Source organism: Stegostoma tigrinum, chromosome 39 (assembly GCF_030684315.1).
Source record: "Stegostoma tigrinum isolate sSteTig4 chromosome 39, sSteTig4.hap1, whole genome shotgun sequence".
In the NCBI taxonomy this organism is placed as follows: Eukaryota; Metazoa; Chordata; class Chondrichthyes; order Orectolobiformes; family Stegostomatidae; genus Stegostoma; species Stegostoma tigrinum.
The window spans coordinates 3,446,446-3,472,655 of record NC_081392.1 but is presented as its reverse complement, the minus strand read 5'-3'; the positions used below and the strand labels follow the sequence as shown (position 1 = coordinate 3,472,655).

The 26,210-nt window shown below is 44.7% G+C and overlaps 1 protein-coding gene across 2 annotated transcripts in view; it reads left to right on the top strand.

The window, feature by feature from the left end:
• Positions 1-24,832, top strand: part of LOC125447733 (neuroblast differentiation-associated protein AHNAK-like) — a 68,129-nt gene extending 43,297 nt beyond the window's left edge. The window contains exons 3-6 of one of the 2 annotated variants that reach the window (XM_048522381.2): positions 2,418-2,541; positions 4,080-4,236; positions 11,189-11,382; positions 13,286-24,832. In XM_048522381.2, coding sequence (XP_048378338.2) covers positions 2,509-2,541; positions 4,080-4,236; positions 11,189-11,382; positions 13,286-20,386 — 7,485 coding nt within the window. In that variant the 5' untranslated portion in view covers positions 2,418-2,508 and the 3' untranslated portion in view covers positions 20,387-24,832. The remainder of the gene's footprint in view (positions 1-2,417; positions 2,542-4,079; positions 4,237-11,188; positions 11,383-13,285) is intronic. The other variant, XM_048522382.2, reaches the window with a different exon arrangement.
• The last annotated feature ends 1,378 nt before the right edge of the window (positions 24,833-26,210 follow it).

The window sequence follows — 26,210 nt, the reverse complement described above, 5'->3', positions numbered from 1 at the left end:
CCTTTGCCTTGATCCTTTCTTAAACAAGAGGGTTAGAACAGCAATTTTCCAATCATCTGGGACTTTCCCTGACTCCAGTGACTTTTGAAAGATCACGACCAAAGCCTCCGATATTTCCTCAGCCACCTCCCTCAGAACTCTAGGATGTAGCCCATCGGGGCCAGGAGATTTATCAATTTTTAGACCCTTTAGCTTTTCTAGCACTTCCACTTTTGTAATGCCGACTGTACTCAACTCTGCCCCCTGGCTCTCCCTAATTGTTGGCATACTACTCATGTCTTCTACTGTGAAGGTTGACGCAAAGTACTTATTAAGTTCTTCAGCTACTTCCTTATCTCCCATCACTAGCCTTCCAGCATCAGTTTGGAGCGGCCCACTGTCTACTTTTGCCTCTTGTTTGTTTCTTATGTATTGAAAGAAGCTTTGACTATCATTTCTAATATTACTAGCTAGCCTACCTTCATATTTGATCTTCTCCTTCCTTATTGCTCTCTTTGTTATCCTCTGTTTGTTTTTGTAGCCTTCCCAATCTTCTGATTTCCCAGTGCTCTTGGCCACTTTATAGGCTGTCTATTTTTCTTTGATATATTCCCTGACTTCCTTTGTCAGCCATGGCTGTCTAATCCCACCCCAGATAATCTTTCTTTGGGATGAACCTCTGTACTGTGTCCTCAATTACACCCAGAAACTCCTGCCATTGTTGGTCTACTGTCTTCCCCGCTAGGCTCTGCTTCCAGTCGACTTCCGCTCGATTTCATCCCTATGTCCTTTCCATACAAACACTTTGAAAATAGCACAATAACACACTGATGAAACGTATTGATACTACCAGACTGCAGAAGACAAACATAATTACACCCTTGAACTTCAGAGCTCTGTAATCTCTGACCATTTAAATTTTTTTTATTCTTCCAGCCAAAATGGATAATTTCACATTTTGCCCCACTACAATTCATTTGCTCCATCCTTGTCCACGCATTTCATCTATCTATATGCCATCATAAAAGGTCTGAAGGCCACATGTTGTGAAACAAACTTCAAAGTTGATTGGTCAGTGAGGTTTTGGTCATGTGAACTGAATTCCAAGCAAAGAAATAGAGTGGGTCAGGAAATCCCACTCAGATTGCTTAGTAATTTGCAAAGGTAGGAGAAGATCTTATAACTGAGACTTGCTTCTTGTGTGCCTCAGCAGTATCTTCCTGGGCTTTTTACTCATTTAGCCCAACTCTTATCTTGCCTGTCCATCCCATCTGCCTACATACTTGCGATATCACTCAAAGACACTAAGCTGCCTCCTTCCCACATGCCTCAAGCTCGTTTGCCCAGCTTCCCCTGAAAATTAAAAACCCCAATTTCCCAATCCCCAACAAAACAATAACTGCCCCAACATCTTTGCCCGAGGCCTGCTACAGAGATCCAGCAAAGCTCAACACAAGCTAGAGTAATAGTACCTTACTTTCCCCGTAGGCACCTCACCGCTTTCAGGACTCTACATTGCATTCAGCATCCTCAGAACATCAACATTATGTTCCATGATGATCACATTCCAGCTCCCCTCCCCACCCTCCCTGTGACTTGCTTGAGAAGGTTTGCTCATAACAAAGACAACTTATTTTCAACTATTCACAGCTACCATTAATACCTGTTTTTTCATCAAGATCACTTCTTTATTACCATCAGCACTCACTTTGTCATTTGCTCTGGGTACCCTCACCTCCATTCCACCCACTGCACTACCCCCATTGTAAACTTGCCAAATGCCATCATTTTCCAACCCCCTTCAGTTTTAAATTAGAGTGATACCAGACTCAAAATATTAACTTGGTTTCTCCTTCCACAGACACTGCCTAGATCTGCTGATTTTCTCCAGTACTTTCTGTTTTTATTTCATATCTCTTAGTCCCATATTCCTCAAAGTCATCAACCCAGCTCCTAATGTCTGTCAGAAGCGTTCAATCCCACCATCTTCCCATATTCCACAGCTCCATCCACCCACCTATCTTTTCATCATAATGCATAGCATAGGAACTGAGCCTTCCATGGGTAATCTCAGGAAGGATTTCTTCAGGCAATACAATCTAGAACGTTCTCCCTGTAAAAGCTTTTGAGGTCAGAAAGAGGCTGGAGGAGAGTTTGGGTAAGGGTCAATTGAAATGTCAAAGCTTTATCAAATGTTTGTAAAGTGCAGGTAGAGAAAGATGTGGAACCAAGGTAAATGAAAAGATTTGAGGTACAAATCAGCTAATTGAATGATGGAGTCGTCTTGTGTTCTGAATGGTCGCCCCCTGTTCCTGTGTTTCCTCAACTCTACCCACCCACCACTAAGTTTTAGTCATGGTTAAAAAACAGTGTTTGTTAGTTTGGGAATGACTTGTCTGTGACTGGGGAATGAGTTCTGGAGATTTTCTGCTTTTCAGATTCAAAAGGAGGCACTTCATGAGGAGGTAAAACCATTTGTATGAATTAAAAAGGGACATCACAGTGACCTCACCTCAGCCTAAAGCCTACATGGAGTCTGTTGTCCAGGGTGGAGTAACCAAGGTAACGTAGACTGCACAGTCTGTCAGATCCCGTGCTTTTTTTTTATCAGACCCCCGGTGCTAGTTGAACATGGCTGGTTTCGTGGGCATCAGTGGTGTAGCTGAAATTACCAGCTTTCTGATTGTAACTGTTAGCCTGAAACTGGGCACATCCATGTCCACTTTGGGTCTGAGGTGATTCTGTGCTTTTGCTCTTTTAAGCAGCGTCAGCACCTCAAGAACAGAAGTTTAATTGAAAGAGAAGTCAGTCATTTAGCTTCAGCAATCTCACTTAACCACTGTAAAACTCATTCCCAGCATCTCCTCACTCTGAATATCTCCCCCACTCCCACCATATCTGACATCCTTGCTTATTCACCATCTCCCTGTAGCCCATCCAATCAGCTTCTCATCACACCCTTTCAGCCCTAATCTCTTTGGAAATAATCTGATTAACTCCTTTTTAATTTTTTTTCTTGAGATTTGGACATTCCTAACAATAAATTATTGCACAGCTCAGATTACCCTCAGTTACCTGCTGGTTCAATTCCACCCCCATGTGACTGTCTCTGTGGAATTTGCACAATCTGTCTGCATCTGTGTAGGTTTCTTCCCACAATCCAAAGATGTGTAGATTAAGTGGATTGGCCATGGGAAATGCAGGGTTACAAGGATAGGGTGAGGGTGTGGGAAGCCATTTGGAGGGCTGGTGTCGACTCAATGGGCTGAATGGCCTGCTTCCACACTGTAGGAATTCTGTAAGATGCAGGAAAATAGTGGGGCGAATGTCCCACGGTGCTGTTGACACACAGTGAAGATGAAAGAACAGTGATGTTCCTTCACGTGTGAGTGATGAGATTGACCTCAAGCTTGATAGTGTCTCCCTGGCGCCTTTCCACCCACTGCCATTGCGATAGGGCTTGAGCGTATGCCATGACACAGTTCTCTTTTGTTTTTAAATGTTTTCTGACTCTCTCACTTATCTTTAAGCATAACTCTCATCCCTCTGTAGGAGGAGATATGGTATAGTGGTAATGTCAGTGGATTGCCAATCCAGAAGCCTAGGCTAATGCTTCATGGCCACAGGTGCAAATCCCACTGAGGCATCTGATGTAATTTAAACTCAGCCAGTAAATCTGGAATTGGAGGCTAGACTTAATGACGGTGACTGTGCGACTTATCATTGATTGACATAAAACCCCATCTGGTTCACTAATATCCTTTAGGGAAGGAAATCTGCTGTCTTTATCTGATCTGACCTCCATGTACTCCAGGCCCATAGTGATGCAATTGACTCTTAAGTGCCCTCTGAAATGGCTTCACAGGACGCTCAGTTCTAGGGCATTTAAGGATAGGTAACAAATCCTGATGTTCCCACCTCTTATGAAATAAATTTGAGCCCCTTCAGCCATTGAAGCATTTGCAGGGGTTTAGTTTGTTTTCTGAGAATAATACAGATATTGGAAATCCAGTGGTTCACCTAGTTTTGCCCACCCAGCCACGTCAAGTGGGCCTTAGAGCATGCCCATGGCTAACTCATGCCAACCTTGATCTCACCAGGAACTCAAGATGTCCGAGTTGGTGGAATTAATTGTGGAGACGGCGGCCGAAGCTGGAGTGACAGGATTTAGTGTGTCTGGTGGAGGCAAAGAAGGAATCTTTGTCAAGGAGGTGCTGAAGGATTCGAGGGCTGCGAAAGCACTCAATCTGAAGGAGGGTAAGCTGCATTTCATGCCAGGGCGTTGAAGGCTCAGTTGTTGAACCTGTACAGAAAGCAATGGAGTTTACAGTTACAAACACATGCATTAGGACTAGCAGACAGTAGGAACTACAGATGCTGCAGAATCTGAGATAACAAGGTGTGGAGCTGGATGAACACAACAGGCCAAGCAGCATCAGAGGAGCAGGAAAGCTGATGTTTCAGGCGGAGACCCTTCTTCAGACAATAAGAAGGGGGTCTAGGCCCGAAACGTCAGCTTTCCTGCTCCTCTGATGCTGCTTGGCCTGCTGTGTTCATCCAGCTCCACACCTTGTTATCTCAGATTCTCCAGCATCTGCAGTTCCCATTATCTCTCTCCACTTTACCCTGCATATTTACTACACCTCTAACCTTCTGAGCCTTTTGGTTTCTCTCTCCTTAACTTCCTGCATTTGTTACCAAATGTATCCTTTACCCACCGTCCCTTTTATCCACCATACATTTCACTCACCGTCCCCTTTACACACCGTCCCCTTTACACACCATCCCCGTTACACACTGTCCCCTTTACACACCGTCCCCTTTACACACCGTCCCCTTTACACACTGTCACACTTAGCCACACTCCCCCTTACTCACTAAACCCTTTACCCAGGGTGCCATAAGACAGAGTGGCAGAAGTAGACCATTCAGCCCATCAGGTCTGCTCTGCCATTCGGTGTGTTCATGGCTGATGTGTCAATCCTCAAATCCGAGCAGCATTAAGGTTTAGCAAGGGAAGGTCTTTCTTTTAATCTAATAGTTTTTACCGGGATAGTAATGGCAGTTAGTGAAGTGGTGTGCTCCTCTCTGGTGCCGAGGTCAAAGAAGTTTTGGGCGGCCATAGGCCATTCTGAAAGGGAAGGGTTAGTAGCCAGAGTGTATGACTCATATTGATACCAACAACATTGGCAGGCAGAGAGACAAGGTCCTGCAAAGAGAATTTAGGAAGTTAGGGGGCAAGTTGAAAATCAGATCCTGTTGGATTGTAATCCTGTGCCACATGCTAGTGAGGCCAGAAATAGGAAGGTAATACAGTTGTATTCATAACTAAAGAGCTGATATTGGAGGGAGGGCATCAGATATCTGGAACATGTTGTTGGAACATTGGGACCTCTTCCAGGGCAAGTGGGACCTGTACAAGGACGGGTTACCCCAATATCCTGGCAGGGTGGTTTGCTAGTGCCACTCAGCAGGGTTTAAACTAATGTGGTGGGGCAGTGGGTCAGCTAGTGGAGTGAGTGGGAAGGTGGAAGTTAAGTAAAGTAAGTGCAATAGGAAGAACAGGCAGGGCCAGGTTCACGTACGAGGCAGGACTGTCAGTCTGAATCGTATTTATTTTAATACAAAGAGTGTAGCAGGTAAGGCAGATGAGTTTAGAGCCTGGATTATTACATGGGATTATGATGTTGAGAGAAGGGCAGGACTGACTGGTCAACATTGCAGGGTTCAGATGTTTCATGTGAGATAGAGAGGGATGTAAAAGGGGTACAGGAGTTACCTTATTGATTGAGGAGAGTGTCACAGCTGCACTATGAGGGGACATCTTGGAGGGCTCATCCAGCGAGGCCTTATGGGTACAACTCAGGAATAAGAAAGGTACAGTCACTACAGTGGGGTTATACTATAGGCCTCCCAATAGTCAACAGGTTACAGAGAAATAGATATGTAAGTAGATCATGGAAAGATTTTTAAAAATAATAGCATTGTTGTAGTGGGTCATTTTACCTCCTTCAATATTGACTGGGATCCCCTTAGTGCTAGTGGCTAAAATAGAGCAGAGTTTGTTAAATGCACCCATGATTGTTTCTTGAACAATATGTAAACAGGGAATACACTGTACTTGTATTGGAGAATTGGCAGATGGAGTTTAATCCATACAAGTGTGAGGCGATGCATTTTGGGAGGTCAAAAACAGGAGGAAAGTATACATAAATGGTAGGATCCCTAGGAGCATTGACATACAGAGGGATTTTGGGGTGAAAATGGCAACACAAGTAGATAAGATGGTAAAGAGGGTGTATGGCATGCTTACAATCAACATTCGGGACATTGAGTATAAAGATTGGCAAGTCAGGCTTCAGGTATATTAAACTTTAGATAGGCCACTTTGGAGTATAGTGTGCATTTCACGTCGCCACACTATAGGAAGGATGTGGAGGCTTTAGAGAGGGTGCTAAAGGGGTTTACTAGGATGTTGCCTGGATTGGAGAATATTAGCTATAAGCAGAGGTTGGATAAACTTGGATTGATTTGGCAAAAACATGGAAGTTGTGGGATAATCTTATATACGATTATAAGAAGCAAAGATCCAGTGGATAGTTGGAGGCTTTTCCACAGTGTGGAAATGTCAAACATCTGGGGCATAGGTTTAAGGTGAGAGGGGGAAATTTTAAAGGAGATGTACAAGTCAAGATTTTTTTACACAGAGTGTGGTTGGTGGCTGGAACACACTGCCAGGGGAGGTGGTAGAAGAAGATACAATAGCAATGTTTAAGAGGCATTTAGACAGACACATGAACAGGTGGGGAATAAAGGCATATCGATCATGTGTAGGATGATGGGGTTAATTTAGAATGGCATCATGGTAGGCACAGACATGGTGGTCTGAAGGACCTGTTGCTATGCTGTACTGATCTATATTCCACTTAGCTGCCTTTTCCCATAACCCTTGATTCCGTTACTAATTAAAAATCTGTGTTAAATCTTAAATATGCAACCCCTTATTTTGAGATTGTGCCCTCTGGTTGGTACCTTATGAATAGAATCCTTACGGTGTGGAAACAGGCCATTTGGTCCAATAAGTCCACACCAACCTTCTGAAGACCATCCCACTCAGGCCTATCCCTCTAACCCTGCATTTCCTATGGCTAACTTACACATCCCCAAACGCTACGGGCGATTTAGCACGGCCAATCCACCTAACTTGCACATCTTTGGACTGTGGGAGGAAACTGGAACACCGAGTTCAAACATGGGGAGAACATACCAACTCCACACAGTCGCGCATGGGTGGAAGCAAACCTGGGTCCCTGACGCTGTGACGCAGCAGTGCTAACCACTGAGCCACTGTGCCGCCTATATTGAACACCTCTGAAAATCCAAATATATTACATCCTTTATCTATCCTATCTATCACCTCCACAAAGAATTCTAGTAATTTGTCAGGCATGATTTCCTCTTTGTGAAGCCATGCAGTCTCTGCTTGATTATATTATGTATGTCTAAATGCTCTGCTATCACATCCTTTATAATAAATTCATACATTTTTCCCAGTAATAAACGTTAAGCTAACAGGCCTGTAATTGTCTGATTCGTATCTCCTTTCCTTTTTAAATAAAAGTATTACATTGGCAGTTTTCCAATCCTCTGGGACTTTTCCAGAATCTAAGGATTCTGGGAAGATTACTCCCAGTGTATCCACTACCTTTGTAACTATGTCCTTTATTATCCAGGATGTAACCCACAAAGTCCAGGGCACTTACCAGTCTTTAGGCCCATTAGCACTTTGTTTTGTGCTGGTTGTATTTATTTGCTCCTTGAATATGTAGTAATTTTGGGAAGCCATCAGAATCTTCTACTGACTCCACACTGTCCTTCAGCCTCACCACACCTGGCACTTTTCCCTGCAAGCACAGGAAGTGCTACGCCTGCCCCTACACGTCCCCCCTCACCCCCATCCCAAATCCCAAGAAGACTATCCACATCAAGCAGATGTTCATCTGCACATCCGCCAATGTGGCATACTGCATCCACTGTTCCCGTTATGGCCTCCTCGACATCGGGGAACTAAGTGGAGGCTTGGGGACTGCTTTGCAGAACACCTACACTCAGTTTGCACTAAACAACCGCACCTCCCAATTGTGAACCATTTCAACTCTGCCTCCCATTCCTCAAACGACATGTCCATCCTGGGCCTCCTGCAGGGCCACAACGATGCCACCCGAAGGTTGCAGGAACAGCAACTCATATTCTGCTTGGGAACCCTGCAGCCCAATGGTATCAATGTGGATTTCACAAGCTTCAAACTCACACTCCCCCCGCTGCATCCCAAAACCAGCCCAGCTCGTCCCCGCCTCCCTAACCTGTCCTCCCTCCCACCTATCCCCTCCTCCCACCTCAAGCCGCACGCCCATCTCCTTCCTACTAATGTCATCCTGCCCCCTTGACCTGTCCATCCTCCCTGGACTGACCTCTCTCCTCCCTAATTCCCCAGCTACACTCACCCTTACTGGCTCCATCCCCGCCTGTTTGACCTGTCCGTCTCCTCTCCACCTATCTTCTCCTCTATCCATCTTCTATCCGCCTCCCTCTCTGTCACTAATTATTTCAGAATCCCATTCCCCTCCCCAATTTCTGAGGAAGGGTCTCGGCCCAAAACGTCAGCCTTCCTGCTCCTTTGATGCTGCTTGGCCTGCTGTGTTCATCCAGCTTCACACCTTGTTATCCCATACCCCTACTTATTTAGCTTAAAGACCTATCCACAGCCTTAGTTATGCAATTCACCAGGAATCTGGTTCCAACATGATTAAGGTGGAGCCTGTCACAGCAGAACAGCTTCCTCCTTCCACAGTATTAATGCCAGTGACCCATGAACTGGAACCCATTTCTCTCACACCAATCTTTGAACCACATGTTTACCTCTTCGAACTTGCTTTGCATATGCCAACTAGCTCGTGGCTCACGTAGTAGTCCAGAAATGATTACCTTCTTGGTTCTGCTTTTTACTTAAACCCCATCTGCCTATATTCCCTCAGAGGAAATTCTTTCCTATTTCTACCTTTATTGTTGGTAACTACATGAAGCACATCAATTGGATATTTCCCCTCCCACTCCAAGTTCCTTTGCAGCTCAGATGAAATATCCTGAACTCAGGCACAATGCAGGCAACACAGCCTTCAGCACTCTTGATCCTGGCCACAGAGAACAGTGTCTAATCCCCTGACTATACTTTCCCCTATTACAGCTTTGTTTCTCCTTCCAATGTTTTCTTTTTATTTTTCTTAACCCCCATTCTGCATCTTCCAATTCAAGATCATTTCCTGTTCTGGTACTTGTTCCATCCTGTACCAACAATGCCCACACCACGATCCTTCCCTTCTCGCCCATCATTTCAAAGTGAATACATATACCCGTGAACACTTATCCCCAGCTTTGATCTCCTTGGAATCATGTCTCTGTGTTGGCTGTAAGATCATACAATATCTGTTGGTCCAGTTAATTCAGATGTTTCCTTCCAACATCGCGTGCATTTTCGGGTAAAGTATGATTATTTTTACCTTTTCACCATTGTTTCCCCTTTTGACTTTATTTACTGCTTTTTTTTATGTTTATACATTCTGCCCCTTCCTGTATATACATAGCAAATTTATTATCTTAATCTACTTAATATATATACAAACTAATGAGCATATCTATTGTCTTAAACTGTTTTATAGACATGCAAACTAATAAGTCTCACAGCCTTGCCTTTATGCCAGGTACTTTGGACAGCTAGCATTTGGAGCTGTATCTCAGATCCCATGGCACTGGCCTGAAGAAACACAATCCAAAGATGAACGTCCAATGCCCTGACCTGACTGTCGAGGAAGGTCCATAATATTAATACTGTTCTGAATTTAAGGTTATGTGCTGAATCCCCACTTCATAAAAACTTCAGCACTTTCCCATCCCTCAAAAATAAAGTGGAAAACAAGTCCAGGTGGCTCCATGTAGTCTGTACAAGTGGATGGTTCCTACTGGCCCCCAAGGTCAGGCAGCTTCCCCCTAGTCAAAACAAGGCCCGTTTTTCACATAGTGATGGTAAAAACTGCTGATGCTAGAGTCAGAGATAACACAGTGTGGAGCTGGAGGAGCACAGCAGGCCAGGCAGCATCAGAGGAGCAGGAAAGCTGATGTTTCAGGTTGGGACCTTTTCTGAAGAAGGGTCCCGACCTGAAACGTCTACCTTCTGCTCCTCTGATGCTGCCTGGCCTGCTCTGCTCCTCCAGCTTCACACTGTTATCCCGTTTTTCACATAATTCACTGTTCCACTTCACTTCAATTGCTTGTTGTCATGTATAGTTAACCTGAACAATTAACCTGGTTTGAAGATATTTTTAAGCCCAACACTGCAGCCAGTTTGCCTGTGACTCGGGTAATAATGCAGAGATCGTTACCTTGGAAGTTCTGCTTCTTAATTTAACTCCTAACTGTTCAAAGTCTTTCAGAAAAACTGCCTTCTAGTCCTATCAATGTTGTTGGTATCAACATGGACAATGATTACTGGATACCTGCCCCACCTGTCCAAGTTCTTCAGCCTCATGGAAATGGAATTAACCGTGGTACCAGGCAGGCAGCAAAACTATCTGGGACTCCGGCTCCTAGCGGCAGAGAACAGTATCTATACCTTTAATTATACTATCCCCTACCGCAACTACCTTCTTATTGCCTTTAAAAAAAAATCATTCATGGGATGTGGGTGTCAATGGCTTGGCCAGCATTTATTGCCCATCCCTAATTGCTCAGAGGGCAATAGAGAGTCAACCACATTGCTGTGGGTCTGGAGTCACATGGAGGCCAAACCAAGTAACAATGGCAGTTTCATTCCCTAAAGGACATTGGTGAACCAGATGGGTTTTTCTCGACAATGGTTTCATGGTCACCATTGGACTCTTAATTCCAGATTTTTAGCTAAATCTCTGGATTAAGAGCCTAACGATACCACTGGGCTATTGTCTCCCAAACTTGCATTGCTCCCTGTACCAGTGGGCTCTTTATTTGCCATACCCTTGACCCATTAGTCATTTATCTGCTGCATGTTTTACCTTCCACCCCCTGCTTTCCCTATTGGATGAGTTCCATTGCTTTTCCCATTGCCAAGGGCAGAAAGCCGGCATTTTGTCCCCATCCCCTTCTCTAACAGCGGCTTGTGGGGTTTATATCTCTTCAGGAGATCAGCTTCTCAGTGCTAAGGTCTTCTTTGACAATGCGAAGTACGAGGATGTGCTGAAGATTCTCCAGAGTGCCGAACCATACAAAGTCGCCTTCTGCCTGAAACGAACAGTGCCCAGTGCTGATGTGGCCATTTCATCAGACACCGGGAGCCTTGAACTGAAAGGACCAGAAGCTAAAAAGACTAAACTGGTAAGATCTTTCAAAAGCCCCAGCTTATTCAGTAAAGCTTCTCTGTAAAGTGACAGCAGTCTTTAAACTGGAAGAGAATTTTACTTCTACAGTCAGATAGAAGACAGATGAGAAGCAAGTTTCACTACCTGATTGGTACACTCTCTGATTTCAGTTCCCAAGAAAGCGAAGCTCCTGTTAAACACACTGTCAGATGACCTTCAATACTTCCGGTGTTCCTATGAATGGACTGTCATTCCATATGGGAGCTTATACTTTTTAATTTGTTCATGGGACATGGGCATCACTGGCTGGGCCCAGCATTTATTGCCTATCCCTAATTAACCTTCAGAATGTAGTGATGAGCTGCCTTCTTGAACTGCTCCAGTTTGTATGCTGCCGGTTCCCCAAAATGCAGTTAGGGAGGGGGCTCCAGGATTTTAGAATATGTCACTATTCCTTCAATGTCATTGGGCTAAAATCCTAGAATTCCCTTCCTAATGCGGATTTGCCTCCAGCAAATGACTGCGGTGGCTCAAGAAAGCAGCTCACTACCATCTTCTCAAGTGCACAATTCTGGTCGACCTGCTGTAGGAAGGATATTAACAAATTGGAGAGGGTTTAGAAAAGATTCACAAGAATGTTGCCAGGACCGGAGGGGTTGACTTGTAAGGAGAGACTGGATAAGCTGGGACATCTTTCACTGGAGCGTGAGAGATTAAGGGGTGATCTTATAGAAGTTTATAAACTCATGAAGGACCTAGCTAAGGTGAATAGCCAGGGTCTTTTTCCGAGGTGTGTGTGGGGCCCAAAACTTGAGGGCATAGGCTTAAGGGTTAGAAGGGAAAGATTTAAAAGGGACCTGAGGCACAACATTTTCACCAAGACGAATAAATTGCTAGATGAAGTGGTAGATGTAGGTACAGTTACAACATTTAGAAGCCATTTAGACAGATACATTAGATTAGATTCCCTACAGTGTGGAAACAGACCCATCGGCCCAACAAATCCACACTGCCGCTTGAAGCGTCCCACCCAGACCCATCCCCCTATAACCCACACACCCCTGAACACTACGGGCAATTTAGCATGGCCGATCCACCTAGCCTGCACATCTTTGGACTGTGGGAAGAAACCCACAGGAAGGATTTAGAGGGTTGTGGGCCAAATGTGGGCAAATGGGACTGGTTTTAGTTTGGGAAACATGGACGAGTTGGACTGAAGGGTCTGTTTCTGTGGTGTATGACTTTGTGACTCTGTGACTATTAAGAACAGGCAGCAAGTGCTGGCGCCATAAATACATAAAGACTAAATGCTACAATATCAGACCCTTTATTCCACTAAAGAACTTGCTAAGTGTAGACCAGAATCAGCATTAGTCAAAATCAGCCAAAATGAAGGAAATGATTGTGAATTTACGTAGCTCTTAGTGGGCTTGATGGGGCAGATGGAGGAAATTTCTCTGAATGGATGGGGGTGGTGGGGAAGCATATGGTATTGGAACAAGGAGCAGGCCGTTTCGGACTGAGGTGGGGAGGAGAGTTTTAACTCGGGTGACGAATCTTTGGAATTCTTTGACCCAAAGGGCTGTGGAACTTAAACATTGAGAATGTTTAAAACCGAAATCACTAGATTTCTAAATATTAAAGATATCAAGCAGTATTGGAATAGCGTCAGTAAATGGTGTGGAGGGTAGAAGCTCAGCCAGTATTATACTGGTTCAGGCCCGAGGGGCCGAATAGCCTGATTTTCCTATTTTATGTGTTCCACAACCAAGCAAATAGCCTGTTTCACTGTCAACACCACCTTCTCAAGGGGCAAGTAAGGGAGGATAATAGAAATGCTGGCTTAGCCAGTGTCACTGATGTACCTTGAATTAGTTAAATAACTCCCTGACAACTTAATGCCTGTGTCTTTTGTTTAGAGTATCAAGAGCATTTCGCCTGTCAAAAATCCCAAGAGGTTAATGAAGGGGAAGGTCCTCAGCAAGGAGGAGGCAGACATCGAACTGGATGTGCCAGTGGATGTAGAGTTCGCATTCCCTAAATTCTCCACATTTAAGAAACTGACTATCACTTCCCCCAAGGAGGCAGCAGTTTTGAAAGGTGATGCCAAATTCATTCATCCTGAGGCGGAAGCTGAACTCACTTTGGGAGAGAGTCAGGTCAAAGACAAGAAGAGAAAGCTCAAGTTCCCGGGGTTCTGGACTGGAGAGTCAGGGAAGGCCAAGCTTGACATCCTGGAGCCTCCAAAGGAAAAGGGTGCAATCCTGGTGAAGAAGCCACAGGTGACAACCAAAGAGTTCAAAGGCACTGGGTTGGAGGTGAAGGCCGGAGCTAAGGTGCCTGCTGTCGACCTCTTGTCTGAAACGAGAAAAGGGAAAGTAGATGTCCCCACTTCCAAAAGTAAAACTGAACTCAAGGTGTCTGATGGAGCAGAGGTGTCTGCTGAAGGAGAAATTCCTGAAGGTAAATTGATCCTCGGGCTCCCAGCGAAAACCCCTCAGGTTGAGATAGATATTGGCTTACCAAAAGCTGAAATCAATGTCAAAGGCCCATTGGTTGAAGACGCGGCGAGTGCTAAAGGGCCCAGCTTTAAGCTGAAGATGCCGTCATTCGGGCTGAAAGATAGCGAGGCCATGGATACAACAGGTCCCACCGGTAAAGTGGAAAAACGAGAAACTGAAGGTGAGGTAGCTGGCCCAGAGGAAAAACTGAAGATGCCTCAGATATCGATGCCCAGCATTGACATCTCTGTACCAAAACTAAAACAAACAGCAGAAGTGGACATGCCTAAACGAGGTGTAGAAGTTGTCGTTGGTCCTTATAAAACAGAAGGCTTGGAGGGAAGAGTTAAAGAATTTGCTCACAAAGTCACAACATTTGATGTTGCAACGTCCAAAGTCAAGGTGCCTGATATTGACATCAGCTTGCCGAAAGGGAGAGCTGATGTTTCAGCTGATGTGAAAGCTGCAAAGTTTGAGGGTGAAATCCAGAAATCAATGATTGGTATCGAAGGGCCAGAGGTCAAGTTGAAGATGCCAAAAGTATCACTCCCAGACTTTGGCATCTCTGTCAAGGACAAAGAAGGTGGGGAAGTGGAAGTTGAAGGCCCTGATGTCAAAGCTCCAGTGTTAAAGATCCCAAAATTTGAAGTCTCACTTCCCAAAATGAAACTGGGAGAGGCAGAAGTCGATGGCTCCGCTCCAACAGCTGAGGCACGTGTGAAAGACCCTGTGTCTGGGGTACAGGTTTCCAAAGCCAAAGTGGACCTCAAGGGCCCTCAAGTGGAAGGAGGTGAGGCAAAAATTAAACTGCCCTCAATGAAAATGCCAACCATTGACATTACAGCGCCAAAGGTAACAATTCCAGATGTTCACCTCCCAACTGCTAAAGTAGAGGTCTCTGCTCCAGACATTACAGCTGACTTGAAAACACCCAAAGTCAGCATCGGAGGTCCAAGGGTTGATGGGCAAGGGCCTGAAGTGAGTTCTGAGGGATTCAACCTGAAGATGAAAGTGCCAAAAACATCCCTCCCGCAGTTTGACATCTCGCTCGGTGGCAAAGAGGCTGAGGCTAAAGTGGTTGGAAAACTGGAAGTAGCTGGTGAAGATGCCAAATTCAAAGGAATGAAGATCCCCAAATTTGAAGTGTCTCTGCCCAAAATGAAACATGCGGAAGCCGAAACTGAGCTTCCAGCTGAAGCGGCTGTAAGTGGCCCTGGCCTTGATTTGATTGGAAAACTGCCGTCCATCAAAATGCCAACAATTGACATTTCAGCCCCCGAGATTAAGATGCCTGACTTGAATGTGCAGCTTCTGACAGAGAAGGCAGAGGTCTCAGTGCCAGCTGTTGAAGGTGGCTTCAAGGGAGGCCCAAAAATCGACAAGCAACCTTCTGAATTAACTCCAGAGGCTCTCGATCTGCAGTTGAAGATGCCAAAAGTGTCTCTGCCGAGCTTCGGCCTATCATCCAGTAGTAAAGAGGTGGCAGGGGAAATGAGCAGCCCTGAGATGGAGGTTAAGGGGAAACTGCCATCAGTCAAAATGCCAACTATTGATATCTCAGCGCCTGAGGTCAAAATACCCAAGCTGGACATTGATGTCTGCCTTCCGAAAGAAAAAGGAGAAACTGCTGAGCTTGCTGTCAGAGCGGATGCTAAGGTCCCTAGTGTTGGCTTTACATCACCAAAGGTTGCTGGGGAGAGCAAAGTGCCTGGAGTTATCCCAGCAGATACTGATGCTACATTTCAAATGCCAAAGGTATCTCTTCCAAAGTTTGAAATTTCACTGAAGAGCAAAGACACCAGAGAAGACATTGATGTGAAGGCTAAGGAAGGGTTGGACGTTGAAGGTCTAGATGGGAGAGTAAAGAGTCCACAGCTTAAAATGCCCAAATTGGCAGTGGCTCTTCCTAAACTGAAATCAGGTGAAGTTGACATAACTGGCCCAACAATTGAGACCGACACCAAAACTGACAAACGAGACTCAAAAATCTCAAAGGGTAAAGTTGAGTTGGAAGGAGTCGGAAGTTCAAAGGATAAACTGAAACTGCCTTCAATGAAAATGCCATCCATTGACATTCCTGTCTTTCAGATGGAGGGCCTAAATATTGACATCAGTCTTCCTTCAGTGAAGTCAAAGCCAGCTGCTGAAGGCGATTTGAAGTCAGACAGAGGCAGTATTGAAGGAGCTGAAGCCAAATTGAAAATACCCAAAGTGTCTCTACCAAACTTTGCTTCAAAGAGCAAAGTGGACACAGAGGCAGATGGTAGCCCGTTAAAAGGTGACGGGAAAGCATCTCTGCCAGAAGCAAAGGGTAAAGTTCAAGTCAAAGGTAAATCCCTCAACATTGGGATCAAAGGACCTTCTGTCGATGTAGACGTTGATGACATAAAGCTAAAAGGGAAGGAGGGCAAGCTTAAAATGCCCAAGTTCAAAATGCCGACATTTGGAACACCCAAAAAATACGAAGAGGGTGTTGACATCGCCACTCCTGATATTGAAACACACACTTCGAAAGGCAAGCTTAAAGTTCAGAGAGCAGAAGTGGAAACAGGGAGCCCAGAGAGAAAAGGCAGGATTTCCAAATTTGGGATTTCGGGGTTTAAAAGCAAATCTTTAGATGCTGAAGTGAGTCTTTCTTCAGACACTAAGTTGTCAAAGGGGAAAGTAGAGATGAAAGACCCCAGTGCCAGTATGAAAGCGCCTAAGGTGGACATCAGCACTAAGGCTCCTGATCAGAGCACTGGAGCCCATGATATCAAACTGAAGATACCTTCCTTCTCAATGCCCTCCATTGGTATATTGGGATCAAAAGCAGAAACAGACAAAGAAGTGGGTACCAAAGGAACTTCTGGCACTTTTGATGCCGAAGCAGAAAGCAAGTTGAAAATGCCAAATATACAGATGCCAGCGATTGAAATTTCAGTGCCTCAGGTCAGGCAGGCAGATGCCGAGGGACTGTTGCCAAGGGCAGAGGTCGATGTCTCAGAAGTCGACCTGAAAACCTATGGGGGAGATTTAAAGATTCCAAAGGTGAAAGGTGAGGCACAGGACTCGGAAGGGAAACAGAAAGTTCCGTTGGTGAAAATGCCATCCATTGACATTTCATTGCCCAAAGTAAAAGCTCCAGACGTTGACCTCAGTTTGTCTGTGCCCAAGGTTGATGCCTCAGGGCGAAAGGTTGAAGGTGAGGCTACTTTAATAAGCTCTGAACCTGAAGATGGAGAATTCAAACTGAAAATGCCCAAGATTGGGATGCCCAAGATTGGGATATCTGAGTCAAAGGAAAAAGAGACTGGTGTTGACATTTCAGCTACTACGGATTATCACATAGGGGACCCTGAAGGTAAAGGGATAATGTTCAAAACTAGAATGCCGAAAGTTGACCTTTCTCTACCCAAAGTTAAACCATCAGACACTGATATTGAGATGGATGCCTCTCTGCTTGAGGGTGAGGGACCTGATGCAGAAGGGAAATTCAAAATGCCAGGATTTGCTCTTCCAAAGTTCTCACCACCGAAAATGGTGGCTCCAGAGTTGGACCTCAATATCCCGTTTTCCAAAGACAAAAAGGTGGCTAGTGAGGCAACAGGCCTCAAAACTGACACTCAGACTGCAGGGGGTGAATTTCAAATAAAGATCCCACAGGTGTCTTTGCCTAGTTTTGGCATTTCGTCAGCGGAAGCGACCAGCACAGGCATGGACAGCCCAACCGCCAAAGCGAAACCAAAAGGAAAAACAGAAGTTAAAAGTGCTCGGGCGGATGGAGGGACTGAAGTAGAAAGCCTCGAGGGGAAGACCAAAGGGGGAAAAATCAAGATGCCCAAGTTGCAAATCAGCACCCCAAAGGTAAAGGCTGAAGGGGACATACCTGCGGCAAAAGAGGTTGCTAAATCTGACACAGAAACAGAGGGAGGAATATTGAAACTGAGCCTGCCAAAATTTGGGATTTCACCAAAATCTACAGAGATGGAAGCCAATTTAGAGCAACGGGGCTCAGATGGGAGCCCCAGAGAATCCAAAGCAAAAGTGTCCATGTTTGACATCTCACTTGGGAAAGGGCACAAGGGCGAGGGGGACGCTGGTCTGGGAGTTTCTGGGGTGACCAAGGGGGACTTTGAAGCAAGTGGTGGCAGAAAGTCAGACAGGTTCAAGATTAAGATGCCATCAGTTACCATTCCCAGCCCAAAAGTGGACATCGATTTCAGCAGAGCTTCACCAAAAGGCAACGTTACTGATCAAGAGGTTAAAGCTGCAGTGAAAGAAGCAGGGGGATTCCGGGTAAAAGGTGAGATCCAGGCCCAAGATGTGAGCTCAGAGAGTCCCGAGTCCCCATTTAAAATGCCCAAATTGAGGATGCCGGATTTTAGCATTTCTGGCAAGAAAGGTGGTGACATGACGGTGGAAATTAAGGAAATTTCAGAAAGGGACCCTCGCAGATCGAACGTTGAAGTGGATCTTGAGGGCCCAGAGGCAGATGCAGACGGGATGCTCCAGATGTTGAAGATGAAGATGCCCAAAGTTGAGATTGGCTTGCTAGGAGAGGATTCAGATGGAGCCAGAAAAGCAGAGGGTAAAGTCGGAGTGGACGCTTGGCAGATTGGCCAAGAGACTTCGGAAGAAATATCTGCCAAGGGGTACTTTAAGATGCCTACTGTTGAGATTTCAACACCCAAGATCAGAGATTCATCAGCTGGGGTGGAAGGAAGTGCCACTGAAATTGGCCTCCATCAACCGGGTGGCAGAGGAGGTCCACCAGAAGGTGATGCCGATGTTCTTCAGCTGAGGATGCCCAAGATTGAGCTGCCCTCGTTCGGCTTGGAACCCAAAAAGGAAAATCAGGAACAATCGGGAGATCGAAGCAGCACAGGGGCTACTGCGGGTTCCTCTGTGTCAAAGACTAAAACAAACATTCAAGGTCCGCAAGTGACCGTCAAAGGTTTGCAAGTTGAAATGGAGGCGACAGGAGCAGAGCTGGATACTTCAGAAAGCAGACTGAGCAAACTCAAAGGGAAAATGTCAAAGTTGGGTGTGGAGTTGCCAAAAGTCACACAGCAAGAGGAGGTGAAGGTAACCTCCGGTGCATTTCAGGCTGAGGGCACAGCAAAGGCAAGTTATACATCTCTTAAGGCCGACGTCAACTTGCATGATGCAGAGCTCAAAGGATCTGAAGGAAAGCCAAAAACTGACAAAGCCAGAAAGCAGCTGCTCGGGTTTGGAAAGGCTAAAGAGAAAGGCAAGGACCTGACTGGCCACTTACCAGAAGGAGACATTGAAACGTCTTCACCCAAGGCCAAAGGACAGAGCAAATCTCTGTCTGCAAAGGACGACATTGGTGTTGGAATTCCATCGGAGAGCGATAGCGCAGTGGGCAAAGTGAAGATGCCCAGTGTGAAGATGCCGAGCTTTGGAATCTCCCTGTCTAAAAGTAAAACTGTGGAGGTCAATGGGGGTTTGGAGGCAGACAGGTCCACGAGAAAAGGAGAGGCCTGGGGGTTTCAAACTGCTCGGAAGAAGGCTGCAGGAGCTGAGGAAAGTGATGACACAGATAGCTCGGATGGGAAATCCAAAATGAAACTGAAGTTGCCCAAGATCAGTTTCACACCTGTTAAAATACCCACAGTTGATGTTGCTTTGGGTGGGCCTGATTCACCTGTTGCCAGGAAACCAGGCGATGCCTCAGGCCTTCATGTCAATGGAGAGGGTGAGACGGCTGGCATGATGGGAAAAATCAAACTGCCAAAAGTGGAATTTTCCTCTCCTTATCTGAGGGCCAAGGACGGTGACTACGAACAAAGCCTCCAACTGGTCAAAACAGAAATGTCTGTGTCGAAAGATGATGCTGGTGCCAAGTCCAGTTCTGGCCCATCTCCCAGGTCCTCATCTCCCCGAGTGAATGGAGAGGACACCAAAGGCAAAGGCCTGAAAATATCCTTCTCAGGCCTCCAAAAGAAAATCCATGAAAGAGATGGAGAGCCAGATGGGTTAAATCTGGTGACGTCAAATGCCAGGACTGAGCTGGTTCTGCTGGAATCCAGTGGGGATGCCAGGCACGCCAAGACTAACAAGTCAAAACCCGTAGTGGGCTTTACTTCAGGTAAATCCAAGGGAATGTACGCTGTTCAAGGCACTGCCTCAGGCCTCTCTGACTCGGGGAAGGTGTCCAAACTAAAAAGCACCACAGATGGCCGTGGGGAGGTGAAAGAAGAGTCAGAAATGAAGGATAAGTCCACTAAATTCAAACTCCCCAAGTTTTCCCTTGGCTCCAAGTCTAAAGGGGTACTGGACGTCACCACCACAGAATATGAAAACAATGTTATGTCAGAACTACAGCTCGAGGATGATGAGTCCACAGAACGGCACTTTAAATTCCAGATGCCCAAAGTAGGCTTCACAACCGTCTACCATGAGGAACACATTTCTGAGGAGAAGATCTTTGAAGGAGAAGGCCCCATCATGGGGTTTAAGGGCAAAAAACAGATGAAAATTGGAACTGTGACTGATAAGTCTACCAGTTTTTAACTGAAGGTCAGAAGCAGCAAGGGACAAGTTCCTGAGTGGAACAGAGACTTGAGTGTTGTACAGATTTCCCTCACTTTCAACAAATTAACAAACATTCCTGTGTTTCACAGCAGACAGATAAAGGTGACTGGACTATAACTCGACACAATACAGGCTGCAGTCTCCCTGGACTAGCAATGGTAGTTCAAACTGGACTGTCCAATGCTGTACGTTATGATAAGGCAACTTGTGATCTTCTAATGGAGGAAGTGCACAGAACACTACTGATTGTTCTGTACTGACATGTTCCCTATGACTAACACTCACCAACAGACTTTATCACATTCACTCACCCCTAATCTTCTCTTGGTTCCTTCAAAGCATTAGCCTTGAATGGTGATTTTCCTCAAGTATTGTGGTCTTACTATATTAATTGTAGATTAAAACCCAATGACTTAGCTAATGATGAAGAGACAATTTTATGGACAATTGTTTCATTTGGTTGTGATTAAGGGTCTCTAGAAGGATGCCATTTATTCAATTCAGGTAGAATTAAAGGGTGGCACAGTGGCTCAGACACCAGGGACCTTGGTTCGATTCCACCCTCACGGGTCTGTCTCTGTGAAGTTTGGACATTCTTCCTGCATTAGTGTGGGCTTCCTCCCGGTGCTTCGGTTTCCTCCCATAAGTCCAAAGATGTGCAGTTTGGGTGGATTGGCTAAATTGCCCATTGTGTCCAGGGATGTGCAGGCTGCATGGATTAGCCATGGGAAATGAGGAGTTATGGGATAGGATGGGGGGTGGGCCTGGATGGAATGCTCTTCAGAGGGGCGGGTGTGGTTTCAATGGGCCAAGTAGCCTGCTTCCACACTGTAGGGAATCTATCAATAAACAGGAGGAAAGAAGAGGATAAATGAATCTCAGAGATAAGTTAAACTTAGAGAGTGAGATAAATAGACAGAGTTTATGAAGTGTCTGATCCCGAAGTGGTGAATAGGTTGGCTAGTGAATTCCAGTGGGGTGAACCAGTCCTGTCCTGTTTGCTTTGTTGAGTTTGCTTGAAGAGTTATCTCAGAAGGACCTTGGCCAGTTGAAGACCATTTCATCAAACTTTGACTGTGCGAAATAGCTGTGTAAAGTGAAGTTGTTAAATAGGAGGAAGTGCTAAGGTTCTTGGAATGTTCGAATCTTAACCTGTGTTTTACATGGAGCAATGTGTAGACAGGCTACAGGAGCATGTCGAAACCCCTGAAAAGTATAATGAAAAGTTAACAAGAATTCTTAAGGAGCCTAACTGAGCATTTATATGCCATTAACGGTTCTCATTAGCATACAGTCATGCAAAGTGCATGTACTGCCTGTTTTTTGAGGTACATTTAGCCGTTCTCACATGTGAAGGGTTAATGACTAGCCAGTGACAAACCTGTATCAAAATGGTGACTGGTTGCCATTTTGCTTCTGATGTGTCCATTCTAACTCACTGGCCTTAGTTAGAGGAGGGCAGAAAAAGAAGCTGCCTGTAGTCATAATACTTCTACACTTTTCTAAAGCATAGTGTAACTGGAGGGTGTAGCAAGTACTGAGATCTCATTAGGCAGACCCGTCAAACTCCCATCAGTGAAAACTTGGTGAGGGACTCACTGGCAGAATGAGACCAGATGACCTGATTCAACTGATGTGGAGGCTCAGGATGTTTGCAGGAAACTTGACCTGATGAATAAGGATAAAAGGTAAGAAGTCACACCAGACCATTTGAAATCACAGCTCAGGCCTCAGCTGGATGCAACCCAGGGTGCTCAGTTCAGGAACGATGCTAGGATCTCAGATGGGGTACAGCAGGGGTTTACCAAGTTGATGACCAGGCACAAGGCACTTCACAGGAAAACTGAGAGTAGATGTCCCAGCGAAGGTTGGGGGGAGGCGTACAAACTCATGAGGGGCTTCTGATGAAGCAAATGAGAAGAAGCCTTACTTTTGGTTAAGTTGATCAGTTCCCAGATTTCAGAGAGTTACAGAAATTGATCAAAGATGTGGCGTGCAAAATGAGGAGAAACAGAAAGGTGCAATGATCCAGAATTCACAGCTGATATCGAGCAGATACGATGCAGATCTTTCAAGGGGCATCAATAGGATCGGCCGGCAGGGTGGCAGGATAAAATGTGGATGTGGAACAAAATTGATCAGTGCTTTCAAAGAGCTGGCAGAGGCATCATGGGCAGAATGGCCTTTCTCTGTGCTATCAGATCTATGGTTCTATAACCTGACTCAAATATACTTTCAATGGCAGACACATACTTCAATGCAGGAACTTACTGTATGAACCTGACAGACATAGCTGAGGAGGTGAGGACTTCAAAGATCATTTCACTTGTAAGGTTTCAATTCAGATGAGTTAAATTTTCACAAACTCAAAGGAGGTTATCAGAAGAAAAAGGCATTTTTCTATTAATTTTATTGTGTTTAAACTCATGACGACTGTCAGTTTAAGTGGATCATGACTGGTGAAAGTGGGGTCAGATTGGTCAGGGCTTGTTGGTTAGTGGCAGTTACTGTTTCTCATTAATCTCATTCCGACCTGCTTTTTATGGAATTTCATCCACACATATTGGCTTTGAGCTTCCTTTGAAACACGATTTGTTGGCCACATTCGCCTCCATCTGATGTTTCGTACTAATGTTTCAAACACTGAAATAAAGTACTAAAATCATGCTTACATAGTCCATCTGGAGAAAGAGAAGATATTATTGTGGAGAATGTGATCTGCAGTGATTTGCAGAGTTCCCATTAAATTGCATTAAATTCCCACTTTTAATATTGTCTTTGCAAAAAATATTAAATCTTGTTTGAAATGAAAATGCCTTGAAATCCTTTCAGTGCCTTCTTAAAGGATGTATTGCCAGTTGCTCAAGAGATATTTTCTTCTCCGAACTAAAAGCTGTCCCTAACCTGATGTGACCTCAGCTATCTGGTCATGTATTAAAATGTTCAAGTTAATGAAGCAAGAACAGCATGAGACGCAATATCTCAAGATTACATATTTGTAAGCTGTCCCAGCTCCTCCATCTCTCTCTCTCTCTCTGTCTCTCTCTCTCTCACACACACACAGACACTCACAGCCCCACTTTGAGATACCAGCTCCTCCATCATACATATACACAGACTGTCCCACTCTCTGATATCAGCTCCTCCAACACACATAGACACACACACACACCACACTCTCCCACTCTCCGTTACCATGTGCTCCATCTCACACACACACACATGCAGTCTGTCCCACTCCCATTAAGAAATAGTTTCTGACAGCACCGTTTGAGTTGAAGTTGGGCACATGAACCATTAGTAGTCCCAGAGTCTGGGTGACTTGCCTGCAGATGGCCTTGGTCTGCCACAGAGAACCATATTATTAGAAGTTACCCAGAGATACATCCCACTGGCTTGATACACAGCCATATCTGGTATTGGATCATTTGTGAACCCAAATCAATGCTTAGCTACAGTGTATACTGAGCCTGCTGAGTACTTCGATGACTTCACACAGCATTTGTTGTGGGTTCAACCTACACCGTCTGAATTCAGGTTCATAAATTTAATCATAAACATCATCAGGTTTGTCTGTTGATACTAGTGATGGGTCTGGAAATAATTCACAATATATCAAGGTGAGGTTGTGAGCAGTGTATTCAAACCATTCAGAAGTTACAGGACATTGAATGCAGAAAGAATCAGAGCAAACTGCACTGCTGCAGGGAACTAAATATCTCTTGACATGGTCTTCTGATACCACTTTTGATCATTTTGTGGTTGTAACATGGGAAGGTTTAAGTATGGAATATATTTTTAATGAATAATTTTAACCATGTATAATAAAAATGAGGAATTCTCACACCAATGCTGCAGTGGCTGTTTGTATGTATCAGACATCTCACATAGGGGCAGATTCTGTAACTGAGAAGGGCTAGGGTAGCCAGTGTCACCCAGGTGACTGGTACATCTAGTGACTATAGCAAAGATCAAGCCCCCTCCACAGTCATATAAACCTCTGCAAAACCATATATAGCCCAGAAAACTCTTCCTGAACCTTTACAAGGTGATCAGATACAAACCCGTGTTAATCTTATCAACCGCGAGTGAGTTATTTGTTCTGCCACTTACTTCTGGAACTAGAGGCTGCTGGGAGCAGTGACTGGTTTGCTGTGAACTAACTAATCACATGAAGGGTAACAGCTGAGCTATAAGCTCTCCAGTTAGCTTCATTCCCTCTGGCCAGGGAGGGGGAATCCTGCTTAGTCTTTTTGGCATTTCCTGACTGAAATGGAGGACATATAGATTTGGGGGTGACGACTAAAATGGGTGTAATGGTGCAGATCCTGTATTTGAATACTATGCCAACATTCCATGTTTAAATGCACACATAAAGAATAAATATTTGGGCCAGGTAGTAGAGAGTGAGTGTCACCCCAGTGGGAGTCAGTGTGTTTGGGACCCCGTGCCCCAGTGAGAGTCAGAGTGTGTCAGACCTGTATCCCAGTAAGGATCTGTGTATGTGTGTGACCCATACCTAGTTCCTGCCTATACTCTGACATTAGAACAGCTCCAATCAATGTGGCAAATGACATTCCCTGCAGGAGGTGACAAATGCTTTCATCCTTCTCAACGGTTCTATAACATTTGACACTGTCAATCATACCATCTTCCAGTTGTAAACAGAGTGTCTCTTCCCCACACCAAGTCCCTGATAATCTCTCACCTTCTTCATCTGCAACATCATCTGAAGGCGTTGAAACAATTTGCACATGTATCCTAATCATTCCCATTTCACTCCCCCCAACTTTCTATACTTGTTACATTGCTTCTCAAACATTCAGTATAGAACAGGCTGCAATTTCACCAGTTAACATTGGGAAGATTAAAATAAAGGCTTGAGTCAACTGTTATGGCTCGGCCCATAGGATACTGGACACAGTCTCAGGTTAAACTGGGCTGTTCACTACCTCAGCATTCAATTTGATCCAGAAATAACAGTCCAGCCTGTTTCCACTCTGTAACATTGTAACTACATGTACATTCATTCACAAACAGGACAGACAGGTTCTGCAGAAATATCATTGGATATTCACAGGAAAACATTGGTTAAAAAGGAACAAATTCTGTGGATCAAGAGTCCAAACTATAAGTGTGCAAAGCAGTGACTTTCTCACCATTCTTTTTGTTTTCATCAATAATATCACATTGTTGTCAGTTACAGACAGATAGAAGATCCTCAAAATGGTCTAACCTACGTTTTTGCTTGAGTTAGAATTGTTTTTAGAGTTTTTTTCTTTCACTCACAGAGGATGAAAGTGAGAGACACAAATCTCTGCCTGAAGACTTTCAGGAGATCTGCAATCAACAGTCCATTCTGAGCTCTGTGACATATTTCACCTTGAAACTCCAGAGGCTGTTGCTAGTCAGCTTTTCAATCAGAAGGCATTTTGTGTCAGCTTGTCTCACAAAAGTGTGAAATGTACCTTCACCAAAAGTTACCTGACTGTGTGTAATAATAAGAAAACACCACACAGTTCCTCTTTTCATCTTTGAGTTACTTAAAATAAACGCATTTTCAGAAATACAGCAGTATCTAAATTTATATGTTCCCATTTATGTTCTATATACGAATTATATATATATATACACACATATATATATAAACCTTTATGTGCCTCCACCTTTGATGAGATAAAATATCATTTCCGAATGTGTTTTATCACAAGGTAAGCATGACATCTATATAATGAAACTTAAAGAAATTATTTAGGTTGGAACATTGTACTGATAGCACAGTGGCACCGCAGTGAGCGCTGCT